Source organism: Phocoena sinus, chromosome 5 (genome assembly GCF_008692025.1).
Source record: "Phocoena sinus isolate mPhoSin1 chromosome 5, mPhoSin1.pri, whole genome shotgun sequence".
NCBI lineage: Eukaryota > Metazoa > Chordata > Mammalia > Artiodactyla > Phocoenidae > Phocoena > Phocoena sinus.
The window spans coordinates 34,610,892-34,633,237 of NC_045767.1; the positions used below are offsets into that span (position 1 = coordinate 34,610,892).

The following is a 22,346-nucleotide window of genomic DNA, read 5'->3' on the forward strand; positions in this document are numbered from 1 at the left end:
CAAGGCCACACCCTGGGTTTTGATGGTACGCAACACTGCTTCCCCACTAAGATGGATCCATTTTCTCCCCTTACCAAAGCCTTCAAATACAAGGACCAATCCATTTTACCCACTGTAATATGTAGTTACTAGTTACAACGGGTTCTTTTGCACTTTGAACCTTCTGTAGTAGTTGGTGTGACATCGACGATGCATTTTTCATTTATACTTTTCTCTGCAGGCTGGACTGGTACCTTAGCTCGTATATGGCTTTTTGCTTAACTGATTATAACCTACTAGATATCTGACAGTGAATTTTGAAAGAATTTTTTTGGGCATCTGATTGTAGCTGGAGAGGCTTAGTCACTGGTTTAGATTAGCACCAAGAATTTCCATGGTTTTTTTTTTTTTTTTTTTTTTTGCGGTATGCGGGCCTCTCACTGTTGTGGCCTCTCCCGTTGCGGAGCACAGGCTCCGGACGCGCAGGCTCAGCGGCCATGGCTCACGGGCCCCGCCGCTCCGTGGCATGTGGGATCTTCCCGGACCGGGGCACGAACCCGCGTCCCCTGCTTCGGCAGGCGGACTCTCAACCACTGCGCCACCAGGGAAGCCCAAGAATTTCTATGATTTTCACATGCTTGTCAGTACAGTTTTCCACTAATGTGACATGCCAACCTGTTATGAGAGTACTAGTTATGCAAAACAAGGTCACCTTGCAATAGCAATCATTCATGAAAACACTGTTCTCTGCAGGGACACCGGCAGAAAACATATTACTCTAAATGCTGCTAACTTCCAATCCTCTACTCTTCAACAGGACATGCTGCTAACCTCTCCTCAGCACCACTTACCAATGTGCTGCCATTCTGCATGTTGTGCAAGTCTCTATGGGCATGAGCGCAGAAGTCCAAACATGCAGTGACCCCTGAGAATGGACGGCCTTCCTTCAGACCCAGACGGCACTCTGGTGCTCTGTGTTCATATTCAATCTGAAAAACGGAAGCGAGTGTGTGACTGGGGAAGTACTTAGGCATTTCAAATCTTTAGGCACACATTTGACAAAAAAGTACAGGACCTGTGTACTGAGCAGGTCAAAAAGGTTCCTTAGTATTATATTTTATATCCCCAAATACAATGGAATGACACAAAATAGAGCAAATGCCTTGACACAGTAAAGTTATTTAATAGTGTTACTGAGATATAATTTACTTACACTTTAAATATATGCTGTTTATTATACTATTTGATTATATATATATATATATATACACACACATACATATACATACATGAAACCACTACCACAATCAAAATAATGTACATATCTATCATTCCCATAAGTTTCCTCACGCCTCTTTATAATTCATGCTTCCCACTTTGTTCCCAGGCAACTACCGATCTGCTTTCTGTCACTAGAGATTATTGTAGTTTGCATTTTCTAGAATTTTACATAAATAAATCCATTTTGAGTTGATTTTTACATAGGGTGTGAGATTAAGAGTCAAAGAATTTTTTTCCATATGGATATCCAACTGTTCAAACACTGCTGGGTAAAAAGTTTACACTTATCTCATTGAATTGCCTTTGTTGAAAATCAATTAACCATACATGTTGAATCTATTTCCAGACTCTCTATCCTGATCTTTTGTTATGTAATGGTGTGCTGGTATGTGTGTGTATGTATGTGTGTATATGCCAATAATCAACTGTCTTGATTACTAGTAAATGTGGATTTGTAGTAAATCGTGAAATCAGGGAGTATAGGTATTCAAATTCTGTTCTTTAAAAAAGAAGTTTGACTATTACAGGTTCTTTACATTTCTATTTATTTCAGAATCACCTTGTCAATTCCTTCAGAACACCTGGTGAGATTTTGACAGGTCATGTACTGAATCCATTGATTAATTTGGGGAAAACTGAAATCTTAATAATACTTAGTCTTGTGATCCATGAACATGGTATATCGTTCCAGTTATTTAGGTCTTTTATAATTTCTCTCAGAAATGTTTTGTAGTTTTCAGTGCACAGGTCTTGTACATTTTTGTTAGATATATATTAAGAATTTCATATTTTTGATGCTATTTTAATTGTTATTGGTTATCATTTCAATTTTTAATGGTTTATTGCTAGTATAGAGAAATACAATCGATTTTTGTATTTTGCAACTGTGCTAAACCATTTATTAGTTCTAGGAAGTTTTTTGGTAGACTCTTTGGGACTTTCCACACACATGTTGTCTGCAAATAAGGATAGTTTTATTTCTTCATATTCAATCTGTATCCTTTTTATTTTCTTTTTCTTGCCTATTTCATGGTCTAAAATTTCCAGTTAGATGTTCAATAGAATAAGATACAAGGATATATTATACAGCACAAGGAATATAGCCAACATTTTATAATAATTATAAATGGAGTATAATCTTTAACAATTGTGAATCATTATGTTGTACATGCGAAACATATAATACTGTAAATCAACTGTACCTCAATTTAAAAAATTAGGTTGTCACAAAAAGCTTGCTGGCAAGATGAGAACTATTCTTGAAAACATCCCTTGAATTTTCTTAAGCAAACATTCATTTGATAAAAAGTATTTATTTTTATTATTGTATGACAATTGTATATTAAATTTATGTTTATAAATATGGCACAGAAAACATCTTCAACAAATAGTAAAACCTACTTGAGAAGTTAAAAAAAAAAGATGTTAACTAGAAGTGGTGAGAATGGACATGCTTTTCTTGTTCCCAATGTATAATGTGTTTTTTAAAAAAATTTAGCTTTCTATTTACTGAGTTTTCACAGATGGCAAAGCCTACCTTAGGTAATAGGCATGATCCCATCACAATAAAATAGCATTAAAAAGTTTCATGTCACAAAATGGAGCAAAGAAATTACAGTTCCACCTAGCTGAGCAAGTTAAGGAATGAAATGCTTCTTTAACTTGCTGCTTTACCATAAAAACACTAAACACTTTAGTTCTTTCACCATTATGTGTGATGTTAGTTTTAGGTTTTTCATCTATGCCCTTTATCAGGCTGAGAAAGTTTCCTACTATAGATGTTAAAGTTTGTCAAATGCTTTTTCTCTATCTATTGAGATAGTTTTCCCCATTATGTTGGTTAATATGGTGAATCACGTTGATTGATCTTTGAGTGTTAAATGAACCAGCTGCTCCTGAAATAAACTCCATTTGATCATAATATATTATCCCTTTTACACATCGTTGGATGTATTTAGATGAAATTTTGTTAAGAATTTTCACATCAATATTCATGAAGATCATTGGACTTTACTTTTTCTTTAATGCCCTTGTCTGATTTTAGTACCAGGATATTTCCAGCCTTATAGGATGAGTTGGGAAGTATTTACTCCTTTGCTACTGTCTAGAAGAGTTTCCACTGAACTATTCTTTCTTTCTTAAATAATGAGTGAAATTTGGAAGGGAAATCATCTGGGCCTGGAGTTTTCTTTTTGGGAAAGTTTTTAATTACAAATTCAATTTTTAAATAGATATAGGACTATTCATGGTACTTTTTCTTTAGTAAGCTTCAGTAATTTGTGCCTTTCAAGGACTTTGCCCATTTCATCTAAGTCATTTCTTTTCATAAAATTTTAATAATGTTTTCATTCTTATTCTTTTACCATCTGTAGGATATGTAATGGTGTCTCATCTTTAATTCTTGATATTGACAATTTGTACCTTCTCATTTGTTCTTGAACAAATTGACTAAAAGTACTAGCTTTTGGTTTCACTGATATATTCTATTTTCTGTATTCTATTTCATTGATTTCTGTTCTTACCTTTAGTTTTTCCTTCTTTCTGCCTTTTATATGGCTAAAGTTCTCTTTTTCCAAGCTTCATAGGATATAAACATAGATCATTGATTTGAGACTTTATATAACATTTCTGATATAAATGTTCAATGCTATAAATCTTTCTCTAAGTAAGCTTCATAGCTGCATCCCACAAATTTCAGTGTCACATCTTCATCTTCATTCAGTTTGAAATACTTTCTCCCTTGTGATTTATTCTTTGGCCCATAGGTCATTTAGAAATAAGTCGCTAAGTTTCCAGATATTTAGGGATTTTGTAGGTATCCTTCTGGTACAGATTTTCAATTTAATTTCATTGTGATCAGAGAACATATTTTTTGGCTTTTAAATTTATCAATACTTGTTTCATGACCCAGAATATAAACTATTTTAGTAAATCATCCTTGTATATTTGAAAATAATGTTAATTCTGTCATTGCATGGGGAGTTCTATACATAACATCAATTTCGTTAAAAGTGTTGTTCAAGTCTTCTGTTCCTTTACTAATTTTCTGTCTACTTGTTCTAATGGTTTGAGAGAGATATATTGAAAACTGACTCTATCTGTAGCTTTGTTTGTTTTTAGTTGTATCAGTTTTTGTTTAATAAAATTTAAAGCTATTATTAGATGCATACTTAGGATCATCATATTCTCTTGCTAAACTGACCTTTTTATCATTATAAAATGACCCTCTTTATAATATTCTTTGCTATGAAATCTACTTTGCTATTAATATCACTCCAGCTTTCTTCTGATTGACATTAGCACGGTATTTCTTTTTTCTTTCTTTCTTTTTTTTTTTGGCAGTACACGGGCCTCTCACTGTTGTGGCCTCTCCCGTTGTGGAGCACAGGCTCCGGACGCGCAGGCTCAGCGGCCATGGCTCACGGGCCTAGACGCTCTGTGGCATCTGGGATCTTCCCAGACCGGGGCATGAACCCGTGTCCCCTGCATCGGCAGGCGGACTCTCAACCACTGCACCACCAGGGAAGCCCAAGCATGGTATTTCTTGGTTCTTGCTTTTTTAAATATCACAATTGTTCTGTATCAATGTGATTATTCAATATCACAAGCTCTGCCTTTTAATTGGGAGTGTTAAAAAAATTTATATTTAATGTGGTTTTTGATATGGCTGGGATTAAATATACCATTTGCTATTTGTTTTGTTTTAGTTTTCTTTTAGTTCCATATTTTAAAATATGTTTTGGGATTAATTCCATTCTCATCTCTTTACTGGGGGATTAGTTATACATTTTTTGTTAGTGGCTGCCTGCTTTAAGGTTTACAGTGTAGTGTACAGTCTATATTCAAGTAATATACCATTCCATCCATATATGACATAAGAATCTTACAACAGTATACTTCCAATCCCCAAGCCTCTGTGCTATTTTTATATGTTATAAACCTTAAATTACATTTTTAATATATTTTAAAATAAACTATCTTGTAAAGAAATTTTCTAATAAGGGGAAAAAGTCTTTTTACTCGCATATCTACTATTTATGATGTTTTCATTCCTTTTTGCCAATCTAGATTTCTATCGTATCATTTTTCTTTCTATCAGAGGGCTTCCTTTAACATTTTTGAAGTTTTTGTCTGCCGGTGGTGGTAAATTATTTCAGCTTTTGTATGCCTGAAAAAAAAAATCTTTATTTTTGCCTTCACTTTTGAGAGTTGTTTTTACTGGTTATAGATTTGTAGATTGATAGTCTTTTTTTTTCTTTCTTTCTGTACTTTAAGGTTGGTTTTCCTCTTTTTTCTTGCATCTTTCTCAGACTTTAAGTCTTGTGTGTGTGTCATCCATTTTTTTCCCTATAAGTAATGTCTTTTTTCCCCCATCTACTTTTCACATTTTCTCTTAATCACTGTAAGCAAGTTGATTTTAATGCAATTTTATATAGTTTCTTAATATCTCCCCCCACCCCCCGGTACCATTTGGGGCTTGCTGAGCTTCTGGGATGGATGGGTTTATAGTTTTGAACAAATTTGAAAAATGGTGATTATACTTAAAAATATTTTTCTGTCCTCCTTTTGGGACTCTAATTACACATATATTAGTGTAATAATATTGTGCGATGATGTGATCTAGTTAGCTTTATTCTGTTCCTTGAATAAAAATGTATACAAAATCTAGCTGGTCCTTAGACTCATGCCATCTCATAAGAAATACCATGCAGGGGTCTGTGAATGGATTACTGGAAATTTATCTCTATGTCTGGAAGACAGTTCTAAGTGCATGGCTCTCTGATGGTGTAAATCTGTGCTGTTCAATACGGCAGCTACTCCCCACATGTAGCAATTTAAATTTAAATTAATTAAAATGAAAAGTTCATTAACTCAATTGCACTAACCACATATCAAGTGTTCAGTAACCACATGCAGCTAGTAACTACCGTTCTGAACAGTGTAGACAGAAAATATTTCCATTGTCAAAGAAAGTTTTCTTGGTTTAAAATGTCATCATCTCCACACATGACGAAAGCACATGATTTTGAGATTTGAGCCTGCTAATTCAGTCCTAAAGTTTAATGGTACGATAACCATAGAAAAGATAGAGAAATATAACTCTACTGGATAGATATAAAGGATATTTAAGTTAAGAAAACCTATATTCTAATTCCATGGAGCTAACAGAAGAAATGCTGTGAAGACCCAATGAAGCTTAACTTCAGCAATAAGACTTTATGAAATCAAGGAACAAAGCAAAGAAGAACATTCATATATGAGAAATAAAGGTACTATATTCAGTTGGGGGAAGGAGGCAAATACCAAATAGTAGACTTCCACAGCACCTATAACCTTGATGTGTTATGTATACTGTAGGAAAAGATCACGTGGCTGTTTTCTGGGGTCTCTAAACCATGTTAAGACATATGGATAAACTTTCCAGTAGTACCTACCATGCAATATAAAAAACACCTTATTCGTTCTTAGCCATTAGTTGATTTAGTTTATATAGACATTACATTTATTTTTTAATGTATGAATGTATGTATGTATTTAAATTTTATTTTATTGTGGTAAGAACACTTAACATGAGAGCTACACTTTTAACAAATTTTTAAATGTACATTATCGTTGACTATAGGTACGATTGTACAGCAGATCTGTCGACCTTATTCATCTTGCTTAACTGAAACTTCATGCCAATTGTTTAGTGTATCTATCTACACATTTACTCATATACAAATATTAAAACACATCTAAGGAATTATACCTAATCATCTTGTTATAAATTAAAAACTTGGGGTACCTTCATATTTTAGATATTCCAGGTTCAGGAAATGCATAAAATACTCCAAACAAAAAGTAATAGTGTAGAATATAAATGCTTAGATAATCAAGTTTGTATGAGACAGTCTATAATAGGAATCAAAGGAGTAAGAACATCAATGCTTGTTGTTCTGTTCCTTTCCCCAGTTAAAGCCATTTGATTAATATCCCCTATAAAATATTCACTCAACAGAAAATGGCCAAACTTGAAATCTAGCAACATAGACTCAATTTATTTTTTCTTTTTATAGCTTGATTTATTATTTTGCTCACCAGAATTATTTTACAACGGTAGCAAACCATTCCTTATACTTTTCTGTGACACTGATTAAAATAGGTAAGGTTGTAAAAATAACAATATTAATCCCACTGTTATTAATAGCATTTAAAATAATTTTCATAGACATTAACATATATCTCTAAATATCTAGGTTGTGACATAAAACAACTTATAAAGAGACAGTCATTATTAAAGTTGCCTCCTTTGCTCCCACTTAAAAAAAAAAAAAATTGAGGTTTGGGGAAAATGTCCACAATGGAAACAAGAATACCTAAATTGTTGACTAGAATTGGTGCCCTGTCTGTCTCTGCTATGTAGACAAATCTAGTCCCCTTATAGAGTCTTTAACATTATTAAGTAAATGACAATGTTTGCAAAATGTGTCATACTTCATGCTTTCCCGTACCCATACTGCTGTGTACTCTGTTCTGAATACCTTCTCATCACCTCAAGCTTTCCTCCATCTATCAATCTTCCTCTTCCTCTTAAATCTTTAACCTCTCCTATTCCATTGCTCCTACCCCCAGTCCTTCCTTCACTGGTTTCTCTTCCCCCACTCACCCCTAAAATGTTAAATATTAAAATCATTAGCCCCTTCTCCTCTTTGTAATTTTCACTCTGAAAAATTGTATTTACTACTAACTACTTCCTGCATTTTGATAATTCCCAAATCACAGTGCTAACCTGGATTTTTCTCCCGATTTTTCTTTTAAATATCCTAGAAGTATGTCAAACCTAGCATGTCCAAAATGAAATTTGTCATCTTCTCCTTATCTCCTCCAAACTTACTTTTCCTCACTGATTCCTAATACTAATACAACCATCTGTCCAAGCCAGAAATTTGGTGGACCCTCAAATTCTCTCTTTTGCTCGTTCTCAAATCTGATTGGTCACTAAGTTTATAAGTTCCACCAAATATTTCACATACTTATTTCATTTTCTCTATCACTACTGCTATTTCGTTAAATTAGGACCTTAACGTCTCTTGCCCAGTGATTGCAATAGCTTACTTCTCTAATTTAATCTTCTATAATCTAAGCTGTATTTCATTTATTTGGCTTGAGTGACGTTTTCAAGTTAAATCACTTCACCCTCACCGTCCCCAATATACACTTAGAACACCCCAGTGGTAGGCCTCTTACCTATAAGATAAAGTTCAAAGATCTTTGTATGGCCTCCAAGGCCATTTGTGACCTTACATCTCTACTTTCAGGGAGAACCTTTTTGTTCCTTCAGAAATGTGCATACTTCTATCCCAGCTGTTATCATGTTTTTCTATAGCTGGCATTTTACATATCTCTGTCTCCTCTAAGGAAGGAGTTTTGTAAGGACAGAGAATCTGCATTGTTCATCTTAATGTCCACAGTGACTAAACACAGCATCTGGTTCATAACAGGCTTTCATTTAGTGCTTTTGCTGTTGATGTTACTGAAACAGTGTAGACTTCACGGTCTTTTGCCTCCTTCACGAGCATTTCTGAACAAATCACCTGGCCTTCCATATAGGTATAACCCAGCACACACTTAGAAAATAGGAAAGGAAAAAGAAAAAGGAAAAATCTAGCAAAATCTGACATATCTCGACACATGTATATACACTTACAAAGTAGTACACCCATAGCTTTACATGTATAGACTTGCTGTGGAAACAGTTAACAGGTGGTTAGAACCTATAGTATGAGCTATATAATTGCAATTAATCACTAAAGTCTGCTTACAGAGATAAAATTATCCATATGAGAACAAGATTAGTAGGTAAAATAGCTTGTGAGCCTTAAAAGCTCATTATCTTTACAGATTAAAAGACCAAAAATATACTCTTTTGGATGGTGTAATTTTCATATATCAAATATTCATATATCAAAAACAGAACACTGCAGTGGTTTCAACAATTAGGAAGAGAAAAAGTTAGAAAAATAAAGGAAAATTGTTGCTTCAAAAATATCTTTGGAAAGATAGGCCATCAATAATGAGTAAGTAAAGTGTTCTAATCATTGTCAATAACTGTTTAAACTTACCTGATTATTATATGCATCAGGTGCAAGTTTCTTGTATGTTGGTGCCATAAGAGTGGACAGGTTTTGTAAATGAGACTCCAGTTTCTCTTCCTGTATAAAATGAATAATTCTACATATTAAATTCTAAATCCATTCTATCCATATATGAGAGAGGCTATCAATTAGATTTTTTCCCCTATATCTTAGATCCAAATCACAAATACATACCGTCTCATTAAATATCGGCTTGGCCAAAAAGTTTGTTTGGGGTTTTCCCATAACATTGGCCAACCCAATAACTAAATATCATCTTAACGTGACTATTTCTAAGTGAAAAGCATAGACCTATTTTTGTATGTGCTGTTAAATGTCTAGCTCTTTGGTATTTACATGAGATTAATCAATTTTCTACTTTGCATGCAGATATTTGGCATTTTATTAATGTAAGTCTATGCTGGTAGTAGGATTAGGAGAATGAAGCCATACGGTCTTTAAAAGGTCACATTCTCTATTCTTCTCCAATTAGTGGCCGAGGAAGATGAGCTATTGAAAGGATTTGTTTTAATCTATTTCTAATCTTTATATTTTAAATGTTTATAAAAAATAGCATTACAAAATTTGAAATGATCACTCCATAGAACTAAAAATTACTATGTTATTCAAATATGAATAAAACCCTAAGAACTATAATGTGGTATATATGAAAAACTTTGTAAAGTTTACTTGAGAGGAAAAATGTTCAGGTATATTCGCCCCCACCCCCAAGCAAAGAATATGCTTTTTTAAATGGTAGGGGATGATACTCAGTTGTTCTATTCATTCTTAGAAGTTCTCATTTCACATTGATATTTCTCTAAAAACCTTGGGAGATGTAAGCAGCTGGCAGAGGTATACTTGCTTGCATTTTAGAAGGTGAGGAGGTTTCTGACTGGAGTCCTCCTACCTAACAGAGGGAGGATGTCACTAGCCATCCCCTGCATTTGTTTACATGAAACACAAGAGTGATAAACATTTATGAAGTAGTGGAGAAAATGCTCTCCAGTGTGAAAATTAAAAGTGTAAGACAGCAGGCAAAATTGCTATTCATTAGGTTTATCAAATATTTGTGTTTTCTTATGCAGAGGATATCTAGCACATTAATACAGCTTATTAAAATGTTACGATTCTATGAAAAATTTGTATCATGACTTGAAGAGCTTTTGCACTTTATTAAACCTCCACTTACTATTATAGTCACAAATAATAAAGCTAACAAATTTTTCAAAGGGACATAAAAATTATTATATCAATAGTATAATTGCATATTTCAATTGCATTTAAAATTTGAAAGAAAATTATAACATGTATAGATTTACTAAAAATTTGATCATATATGAATGCTAAATATACTGAGATTTTCTGATTATTCAATTAGCATACTCCAGAATACATGCTACACAAAGGTTGTTAAACGTGATACCAATCTACAAGTTATATTTTGAGAAATATATATTCTAGAGAAGGACAAAAACCAGTGATGTCAATGAGAAATCAATGTTCATTTATTTCAACTACACCTTTATATTAAAATCTAAATATGTTTTAGTTACTTGAATGCATTTATTATAGTAACATTAAGGCATCAAATCTCACAGGTTGAAACTGTGACTAGAAATGGACTTTTATGAATGTGGCAGTCACGAACATGATTTCTATAATTCAGGCTCAAAAGATGAAAGTTCTAACACTGAAGTAGTAATATTTAGTTTTAAGATGGAAATGACAGCTGTGTGAAACTCTGGAGTTTACATAGATGACAAAGAATAAGTGTAAAAGGCCATAAGTATAGTTTATGTTGATCAAACTTTATTACTTTAGTATCACATGGTTGTTATTATGCTAATTTTATAAAATATTATTATGTGTGCCTACCGTTTAGCCAAAATTTTACTGATCTATCTCTGAGATGAAATTCTCTGTTAATGAGAGTTTGAGTATATTATATTGTTCACTTCATCTGTGCTCATCAATTCTCCATGAAAAATAAACAGATTATACATCAGGAAGTAAACAAACCTCTTTTGGGTCATCCCCAAGCAGCTTAAATTTTCTTGGGATCTTGCTCCTGGCAAACTTACATCCATTGTAGTACATGCTCCATGAACAACCAAAAGAAAAGGAGGCACCACAGGTCTCTGGGTCCAGCCCCTGACAGGCACACGTTCTCCTGAGAAATCAAAGAACCAAGTTCATGACTATGGATAGCACTGTCCAGGCTATCAATCTCATATTCTGGGTGTCTACATTCCAAAATGAATGCAAATAGTTTTGAAAGAAGTCTAACTCTATATTAAGCTGTGCCACAATCACATTAGAAAAGAACTATTTTCGATTGGCTTTAAAAGACAACTTGAACAAATATTTTATTGTAGTATAATATACACAGAGAAAGTACACATAATTTTATAGCTTCTAATCACTCACAAATGAAACATACACAAGTGAGTGCCACTCAAACTAAGAAACAAAACATATACTTGCACCCCTAAATCCCATCTTATATTTCCTTCCAGGCATTGTCCTCCTAACAGTAACTTCTGTCAGAAGAGATTAGCTCTGCCTACTTTTATCCTATATAAAATATACTATATTCCTACTGAATATAGTGTATGTATGTATATATATGCCTATTTTTATACTATATATACTATAAACCTACTGAATTTAGTGTTTATGTGTGTATATAAATGTGTGTGTATATATATATAGTTTTGCCCATTTTTATACAACGTATAGTATAGTACACACACATATGTATAGTTTTGACTATTTTTATACTACATATAGTATGCTATATACTTCTATACTGCAGTATAAAAACAGGCAAAACTGTATATGTACATATATGTACACATATACATACACACATACATACATAACAATACACGTATATGCAGTTATCTAGTATAAGCTTATTTGTGTCTTCTTTTCTTCAACATTGTTTGGAATATCTATCCACAATGTTGCATGTAGTTATACTTTATATTGATGTATTTATTCACTGAGTACAGTTTCTTTTATATGGATATGCCACAAATTAATCATTCCACCATTGATGGGCATTTGAGTGCTTTCTAGTTTTTAGCTAAAATACAGTATTGTGACTTCACATCCCAAGTCAGTTATATCCTAAGGGCAATAAACAGACAAACAAAGAAACCAAACATTAAAAACAGGATAAAACAACCCACTAGGAAAACTATATTCAGTAGGTATTTTTTCACAGCTGTATTGAGGTATAATTGACAAATAAAACTAAGATATTTAAAGTATACAACATGATGATTTGATACAAGCATATATTATGAAAGGATTTTCCCATCAAATTAATTAACACATCTATCACCTCACATATTTTTTTTTCTTGCAATGAACATTTAAGTTCAACTCTTTTAGCAAATTTCAGTTATATAGTAAGGTGTTATCAACTATAGTCATTAGATCCTCAGACCTTACTCATTTTATAACTGAAAGATTAAATATATCCTTTTACCAACCTCTCCCTATTTCCCTCATCGCCCAGCCTCTCACAACTTTTCTACTCTGTTTCTGAGTTTGACTTTTGTTTTTGATTCCACATATAAGTAATATCAGGTATCTGTCTTTTTCTGTCTGGCTTATTTCATTTAGTATAATCCCCTCCAGATTCATCCATGTTGTCGAAAATGGCAAGATTTCCTTTTTTAAAAGCTGAATAATATTCCTCTGCGTGTGTTCACAAACCACATTTTTATCCATTTATCCATTGATGGACACTTAGGTTGTCTCCACACCTTGGTTACCATGAATAATGCTGCAACTGGAATGCAGATATCCCTTTGAGATAATGATTTCATTTCCTTTGGATACATGTTAAGAAGTGGATCGTTTGTTTATGTATGGCTCTCCTGACCTCATTGGACAGCAGTAGTCTTATTTGTAGTAATGATATTATTTTGAAATTACTTATGTATGTTGTGACATGAAGAAATCATTATTAATGTCAAAAATAAGAATTTCAGTGTAAGATAAAATAAGTCTAAAGATAAGTAAATATCTTGTAAAATCCTATGAACAAGAAATAGTATGAACTCACGATATGAATTAAAAAGCTCAAATTTTCTCTTTCAAAAAAAAATTACTTCCTATATCAGTCCACTGAAAATGCCTAAAGTAATATCTTTGTAGCAATGGGCACATCTGGACACATACTGTGATCTCTAAATATCATTTCTCATTGAAATGAATGTAGGTTAAAATTCATGAGGGTTCTTTTTTTCAAATGAGTTGATAATGATACCAAAAAGAAAGAAAAAACTAACTGATCATTTTTGGATGGTTACAAAGGCACCAAATCACTATTTTGAAATTTCACAACTAAAGATACTTACCATGCATTATTCTGTCATTTGTTTACAAATTATATTTAATGGTAACCAAACAGTTGATAATGAAAAGTTCTTTAAAGAATTCCGTCTAATAAATGTAGAAGGAATGTTATAATTAGAAGTTACAATTTTACAGATGTCAGCAAAAACGGCAGAATAAGGATCTCTGAAAATACCCTCCTCCACAAAAGCAAAAGGAAACCTGGTAAATATGGTCAGAATCAACTCTTCAGAAATATGGAAATTAACAAAAGACTTGCAGCAGTCCTGGAAGCATTTCTTCAAGAAAGGCAATGAAATTTTGGTAAGAAGCTAAGCTTTACAGTGTTTTAACTTGCCCTATTTCCACTGTCCCCAGAACTCCACGACACCCTTGAAAACCAACAGCCCACATTTATGGTGAAAATCAGCAGGTTGGCAACCACTGGAGAGGGCAGAATTAGGCTGGATATCCTCCAAAGCCCCATTCCTAGAGAAATGTCATTATTTTACCTATTTGGCAGTTGTCTAGAAGACACCACTGGCAAGGCTTTCTTCATTTGATCTGACTTGGAGTTCACCTATTGTATATAGCCCTTTCCCCACTGGAGATATTTGTTGAAAATAGTCAGAGGCAATTGTTGAACACTGGGGCTGCCTGAGGTCTTGGTAGACAAAACTAGCTAGACTGACCAAGAAGAAGAGAGAAGACCCAAATTACTAAAAAATTAGAAATGAAACAGAGGATACTACCAATGACCTTATAAAAAGCATTATAAGGGAATACTATAAAAATGATCTATCAACAGGTTAGATAACTTAGATGAAATGGACAAATTCCCAGAAAGCACAAACTACTGAAACTGACTCAAGAAGAAATAGAAAATCTGAATAGACCTATAACAAAAAGACTGAATTAGTAATCAAAAAACTTCCCACGAGGATAAGCCCAGGAGTACATGATTTTGCTGGTGAATTCCACCGAACATTTAAAAAATTAGCCCCAATCCTTTACAAATTCTTCCAAATAATATGAGGGAACCCTTTTCAATGTATTCTATGAATCCAGTATTACTCTGAAACCAAAAACAAAGACATCACAAGAAAACTATAGACCAACATCCCTTATCAATATAGATGAAAAAATCCTCAATAAGATACTAGCAAATGGAATCCAGCAACATATACAAAAAGTATACATTATGGCCAAGTAATATCTATCCCATAAGTGCAGTGTTGGTCCAATGTATAAAAATCAATCAATATGAAATACCACATTAACGAAGTGAAATGCAAAAAAAGCATTTGAGAAAAGTACAACACCCTTTCATGATAAAAATACTCAACCTAAGAATAGAAAAAAAAATCTTCCTCAACCTGACAAAGAACATTTACAAAAACCCTACATTTAGCATCATACCTAATGGTGAAAAGCTGAAAGAAATCAGAGACAAGCAATAGCTGCTTGCTGTTGCTAATTCTGTTCAATATCTACTGTAGGTTGTAGCCAGGGAAATTATGCAAAAGCATTAAAAAAAAAAAAAAAAGAAAAAAGTAGACACCTAGATTGGAAATGAAGAAATTAAACTATCTCTATTTGTAGATGACATGATTTTGTATGTATAAATCCTAAGGAATCCACCAAAAAAATTTGGCACTAATAAACTAGTTAAATAAGCTTGTAGGATATAAGATTAATATATAAAACTGAACTGTGTAAGTGTATCCTGGCAATGAACAATCCAAAAAAAAATAAAAACAATTCTACTTAAAACAGCATCAAAAAGAATAAAATATTTAGAAATTTGACAAAAGACGTGTAGGACTTGTACACTGAAAACTATAAAACATCATTGAAAGAAATTAAAAACCTAAATAAATGTAAAGACATCCTATGCTAATAAACAGGAAGACTTAATATTGTTAAGATGTCAACACTTCCCAATTAATTTGCTGATTCAACAGAACCTCTGTCAAAATCCCAGATGGGGAAATTATTAAGTTCATCCTAAAATTCATAGGGACATGAAAAGGACCCAGAGTATCCTGTAGGATACTGTAAAGATCCTGCAAAAGAAAAACAGTTGGAAGATTTATACAGCCCAACTTCAAAACTTACTATAGCAACTACAGCAATCAACAACATGTAGTATTGGCATAAGGATAGATATGTAAATTAATGGAATAGAAGAATCCTGAAATGACACATACATCTTTGTCAATTTTCAACAAGAATGAGAAGACCATTCAATATGGAAAAAACAGTCTCTTCAACAAATGGTGCTGAGACAACTGGATAGTCACATGCAAAAAAATGAAGTTGAACTCTTATCTCACATCATAACAGTGAACAAAGACCTAAATGGAAGAGCTAAAACTATAATACTCTGGGAAGAAAACATTGGGGTAAATCTTTAATACCCTGGATTAGGCAATGATTTCTTAAATATGACACTGAAAGTACAAGCAGTTAATTTAAAAAAACTGACTTCATCAAAATTTAAAACTTTTGTGCTTCAAGGATATCATCAAATGAAGAGACAACCTACAGAATGAGAAAATATCTGCAAACCATGTATCTGATGAGTTCTAGTATCCAGAATATATAAAGAACTCTTATAACTCAAAAACTAATTTAAAAAGGAGCAAAGATTTAAGAAAGGATTTCTTCAACGAAGATATACGAATAGCCAATAGCAAATGAAATAATGACTAACATTATCACTCATTAGGGAAATGCAAATCAAAACCATGAGATACACATTATACCCACTGGAAGGGGTATAATAAGTAAAATAAATAAATAAAGGCAGCCAATAAGTAGTTTTGGTGAAAATGTGGAAACATCAGAACCTCCATATATTGTTGGTAGGCATGAAGAGTGGTGCAGCTGTTTTGGAAAACAGTTTGGCAGTTCCTCAAAAAGTTAAGCATAGTTACCATATGACCAAAATTGTCACTCCTAGGTATACACCCAAGAGAACTGAAAATGTATATCTATACAGAAACCTGTACAGAGATATTCATAGCAGCATTATTCATATAACCAAAAAGTGGAAATAACTAAAATGTCCATGAACTGATGAACAAAGAAAATGTGGTACACATATATGCAATGGAATATTATTCAGCCATAAAAAGGAATAAAGTACTGACTAATGTTATGACATGGACAAAACTTTAAAACATTATAAAGACCTATGAATAAAATATGTAGGAATAAATTTACCTAAGGAGGCAAAAGACCTGTACTCTGAAAACTATAAGATGCTGATGAAAGAAATCGAAGATGATACAAACAGATGGAGAGATATACCATGTTCTTGGATTGGAAGAATCAATATTGTGAAAATGACTATACTACCCAAGGCAATAAACAGATTCAATGCAATCTCTATCAAATTACCAATGGCATTTTTCACAGAACTAGAACAAAAAATTTTTAAATTTGTATGGAAACACAAAAGACCCCGAATAGCCAAAGCAATCCTGAGAAAGAAAAATGAAGCTAGAGGAATCAGACTCCCTGACTTCGGACTGTATTACAAAGCTACAGTCATCAAAACAGTTTGGTACTGGCACAAAAACAGAAATATAGATCAATGGAATAGAAATAAACCCATGCACCTATGGCCAATTAATCTATGACAAAGGAGGCAAGAATATACAATGGAGAAAAGACAGTCTCTTCGATAAGTCATGCTGGGAAAACTGGAAAGCTACATGTAAAAGAAGGATATTAGAACATTCTCTAACACCATACACAGAAATAAACTCAAAATGGATCAAAGACCTAAATGTAAGGCTGGACACTATAAAACTGTTAGAGGAAAACAGAGGCAGAACACTCTTTGACATAAATTGCAGCAACATCTTTTTTTGATTAACCTCCTAGAGTAATGAAAATAAAAACAAAAATAAACAAATGGGACCTAATTAAACTTAAAATCTTCTGCACAGTAAAGGAAGCCATAAACGAAACAAAAAGACAACCCACAGAATGGGAGAAAATACTGATATTTGCAAACAAAGCGACAACAAGGAATTAACCTTCAAAATATACAAACAACTCATGAAGCTCTATGTCAAAAAAACAATGCAATCAAAAAGTTGGCAGAAGATCTAAATAGACACTTCTCCACAGAAGACATACAGATGGCCAAAAAGCACATGAAAAGATGCTCAACATCACTAATTATCAGAGAAATGCAAATCAAAACTACAATGAGGTATCACCTCACACAAGTCAGAATGGCCATCATCAAAAAATCTACAAACAATAAATGCTGGAGAGGGTGGGGAGAAAAGGGAACCCTCATACAGTTGGTGGGAATGTAAATTGGTATAGCCACTATGGAGAACAGTATGGAAGTTCCTTAAAAAACTAAAAATAGAACTACCATATGAGCCAGTGATCCCACTTCTTGGCATGTATCCAGAGGAAACCATAATTTGAAAAGATACATGCACCCCAGTGTTCACTGCAGCACAATTTACAATAGCCAAGACACGGAAGCAACCTAAATGCCCATCGACAGAGGAATGGATAAAGATGTGGTACATATATACAATGGAATATTACTCAGCCATAAAACAGAACAAAATAATGGCATTTGCAGCAACATGGGTGGACCTAGAGATTATCATGCTAAGTGAAGTAAGTCAGATAAATATCGTATGATATCACTCATATGTGGAATATTTAAAAAATGATTTACAAAACAGAAGCAAACTCAGATTTTGAAAACAAACTTTTGGAGACCAAAGAGGAAACGTGGCTGGGGGGAGGGATAAATTAGGAGCTTGGGATGAACATATACACACTACTATATACAAAATGGATAACCAACAAGGATCTACTGTATAGCACAGGAAACTCTACTCAATATGGGAAAAGAATCTGAAAAAGAATGAATAAACTGTAATAACCTATATGGGAAAAGAACCTGAGAAAGAATGAATATATGTATACGTATAACTGAATCACTATGCTGTACACCTGAAACTAACACAACATTGGAAATCAACTATACTCCAATAAAATTTAAAAAAATTATGCTAAGTGAAAGAGGCCAGACAGATTAAATGTTGTATGATTCTATTAATATGAAAAGCCCAGAAAAGACAAATCTATAGAGATAGAATGTTGATTAGTAGTTGCCATTTAAGGGGGGAGGAGAATGGGAAGTGATTGCCTAATGGCTTTGAGGTTTCCTTTTGGAAGCAATGAAAATGTTGTACAACTTTGTGAATATACTAATGCACTGTACTGTATACTTTAAAAGGGTGAATTTTATGGTGTGTGAATTATATAGAAATTGAAAAAATTCACACATAACAAAATGACTTCAAGGTGATTTCCTATATGAAGTGGCTTCTAAAAAGGCACCTTTAGTTTTATAGGGGCCTTTCAAATATTGTTAGAATTTTTACATTGCAGCCTAATTTTAACGTGGCTCAGAATTTGGCTAATGGTTAAATAACAAATCAGAAATTGTAATCAAAATATTTACCTATACAACAGATTTTTAAAAACACTCTCAACCTCTTTGGACTTCTAACTGTTAAAAAAAAAAAAAAAAAGGGACTTCCCTGGTGGCACAGTGGTTAAGAATCTGCCTGCCAATGCAGGGGACACAGGTTTGATCCCTGGTCCAGGAATATCCCACATGCCGTGGAGCAACTAAGCCTGTGCGCCACAACTACTGAGCCTGAGTGTCACAACTACTGAAGCCCGCGTGCCTAGAGCCCGTGCTCCACAATAAGAGAAGCCACTGCAATAAGAAGCCCATGTACTGCAATGAAGAGTGGCCCCTGCTCACCTCAACTAGAGGAAGCCTGCACGCAGCAACGACCCAATGCAGCCAAAAATAATAAATAAGTAAATATTTAAAAAAACAAAATTTAAACTAAAAATTATATCAGCCATTTAAACTTATGCAAGAATAGAAAAACTAGCAAAATAAATTAAATGTACATAACAAATTTATACTTTAAAAAATAAGAAAATTATCAATTTGCAAACTAATGGAAACAGGTAATAATCATCGATCGATGTGCTAAACCGTTAGGTAGAAGTTTTCTGGTAAACTTTACGATGGGTGGATCAAGCTAACAACTCCTCAACTGAACACTCATAACATCACTATAAATGGAACAAAGCAGATATTATGTCCCTCTTGATGGGTATGAAGAACTAAGATTATTTCATCACCACTTATGAAGCATTTTGCTAATATATACATTCATGCATACATACATATTTAACTCTAACTACCAGTGTACGGAAGATATTGGTGACAGAGGAACAAGTTAAGCAAGTGTGCACAGCCAAATCCAGAATGTGAGAAATTTTACAAAGCAACTCATACAGTCTCTTTAACAAATAAATTCATCAAAAAGAGAGGGGAAACTATAATAAAGTAAAAGAGCCTTGTGAATCATATACTGTATCTTACAAACTGGGACACTTTTGAGAGTAAAAGGAAGTTCTATCAATAACTATACTAGACAATAGGCATGAACTGGGACCTACTCAAAACCCTCAATCAAATGTAAGATATGGACTTTCTTTTTGTCAATATTTTTTTATTTTATATATATGTATATCTAATATGTATATGTGTACATTGGAAACAGTATCCAATTAGGGAATTTGAACATGGTCTGAACGTTAAATGATATTAAAGAATCACTCAATTTTGAGATGAATGATAATGACACTGTGACTAGGTTTTGTTTATTAAAAAAAAAAAGTCCTTGGGCATATACCCTGAGAAAACCATGATTCAAAAAGACACACGCACCCCAATGTTCATTGCAGCACTATTTACAATAGCCAGGTCATGGAAGCAACCTAATCGCCCATCGACAGAGAAACGGATGGAGAAGATGTGGTACATATATACAATGGACTAGCCATAAGAAGGAACAAAATTGTGCCATTTGCAGCAACATGGATGGACCTAGAGACTGTCATACAGAGTGAAGTAAGTCAGAAAGAGAAAAACAAATATCGTGTATTAATGCATATATGTGGAATCTAGGAAAATGGTACAGATGAACCTGTTTGCAAGGCAGAAATAGAGACACTGACATAGAGGAAAAAAACATGGACACCAAGCGGGGGAAAGAAAGGGTGGGATGAATTGGGAGACTGGGATTGACTTGTATACACTAATATGCATAAAACAGATAACTAATGAGAACCTACTGTACAGCACAGGGAACTCTACTCAGTGCTCTGTGGTGACCTAAACGGGAAGTAAATCCAAAAAAGAGGGGATATATGTATACATATAGCTGATTCACTTTGCTGTACAGTAGAAACTAATATTGTTTTACAACATTGTAAAACAACAAAGTCCTTATCTGTTAGTGATACACACTGAAGTGAACATAGCTTAGATGATATGGCCTCCGTTTTGCTTTAAAACACTGGTGGGGATGGGGTTAGGAAGTGGGGGGGGCACAGAATATATGGAATAGTATAGGCAAAATGTTGATAAATATACTGCACTCCTCCATTTACGTATATTGGAAAATTTTTATAATATAAAGTTTCTTTAAAAGTTTAATATCACCCAGCATGGCAGAGACATTTCTGGCTTTGACTTCCTTATAATGACAGATACACTCCCACAACTCATACTTGCCAAAAAATTATTGGTTAGGCTTGGTCATAAAATAAAAATCTCAAAGGGAAATCTTTAAAGGAGAAACAGCTGGCTGGGCTCAAAGGAAATGTAAAAATCCGTTTTGATTTTCCCACTGGAAGATGCTCTCGGAGTTCTTTTCTGGACTCACAGTGGGTGGTTATGGTGCATGTGGGCACTGGGATTTATAAGAACCCAGTGATGAGGGTCCCACAGCTTTCAATATTAAAATGAGTCAGCAGCCCCAATTTGAGATTACCCTCCATTCTTCACAAAAAAATCATAATTTTAACTTTTTCCAGAAATAAAACTTATTTTATAGGGTAGAAGAAACTTCAAAAGCTATATCCGAGTGAAGTCTCTATTGCCATTGGTTAAGTGTCTATTTGAATCATGTACCTCAAGTATATTTTTTGTTTCTGGAAACTTGCTCTAAGTATAGGTAGCTCAAAGCTGGAACTTCATCTAAATAACTACTCATCTTTATCTTGAAATTATAGACAAAGTTAAGCAAAAGTATACAGATTGGCCTTTAAAATGTCAATATTTGAAGCACATCTTTTAATAGTTTTGTTCTTGTCCCTATTAATTTTTCTTAGACCCTGGTCCAATCATCATTCATGGTTTTCAAATGCAAAATAACATAATTTAGGAAAGTTCTTAACATAGAATCTGACATATAGAAAGAAATTCTATTTCAGACAATGGCATTTATAGGAATCAAAGAAAAGCCTCAGGGGAAAAATAACAAAGATGTATAATATTAATAAAAATTACATCAATTACAAAGAATGTGAAATATAGTTTGCAAGAAACTTCAAGAAATTTAAATAAAACAAATGTCATTTTCACAAGAAGTTCTTTGGTGGTTTAGAAGTTCCAGCTACCAAGTCTAAGAGGAAGTCTGCTTTACAAAAACAAGGCAGTGTCGCTGAATTCCTGAGAAAAATGCTATCACCAAC

The 22,346-nt window shown here is 33.5% G+C and overlaps 1 protein-coding gene across 1 annotated transcript in view; it reads right to left on the minus strand.

Moving 5' to 3' along the window:
- Positions 1-22,346, minus strand: part of TET2 (tet methylcytosine dioxygenase 2) — a 141,745-nt gene that overhangs the window by 8,745 nt on the left and 110,654 nt on the right. Inside the window, exons 7-9 of the mRNA XM_032631827.1 lie at positions 11,400-11,550; positions 9,366-9,455; positions 831-968 (exon numbers count right to left, since the gene is read on the minus strand). Coding sequence (XP_032487718.1) covers positions 831-968; positions 9,366-9,455; positions 11,400-11,550 — 379 coding nt within the window. The remainder of the gene's footprint in view (positions 1-830; positions 969-9,365; positions 9,456-11,399; positions 11,551-22,346) is intronic.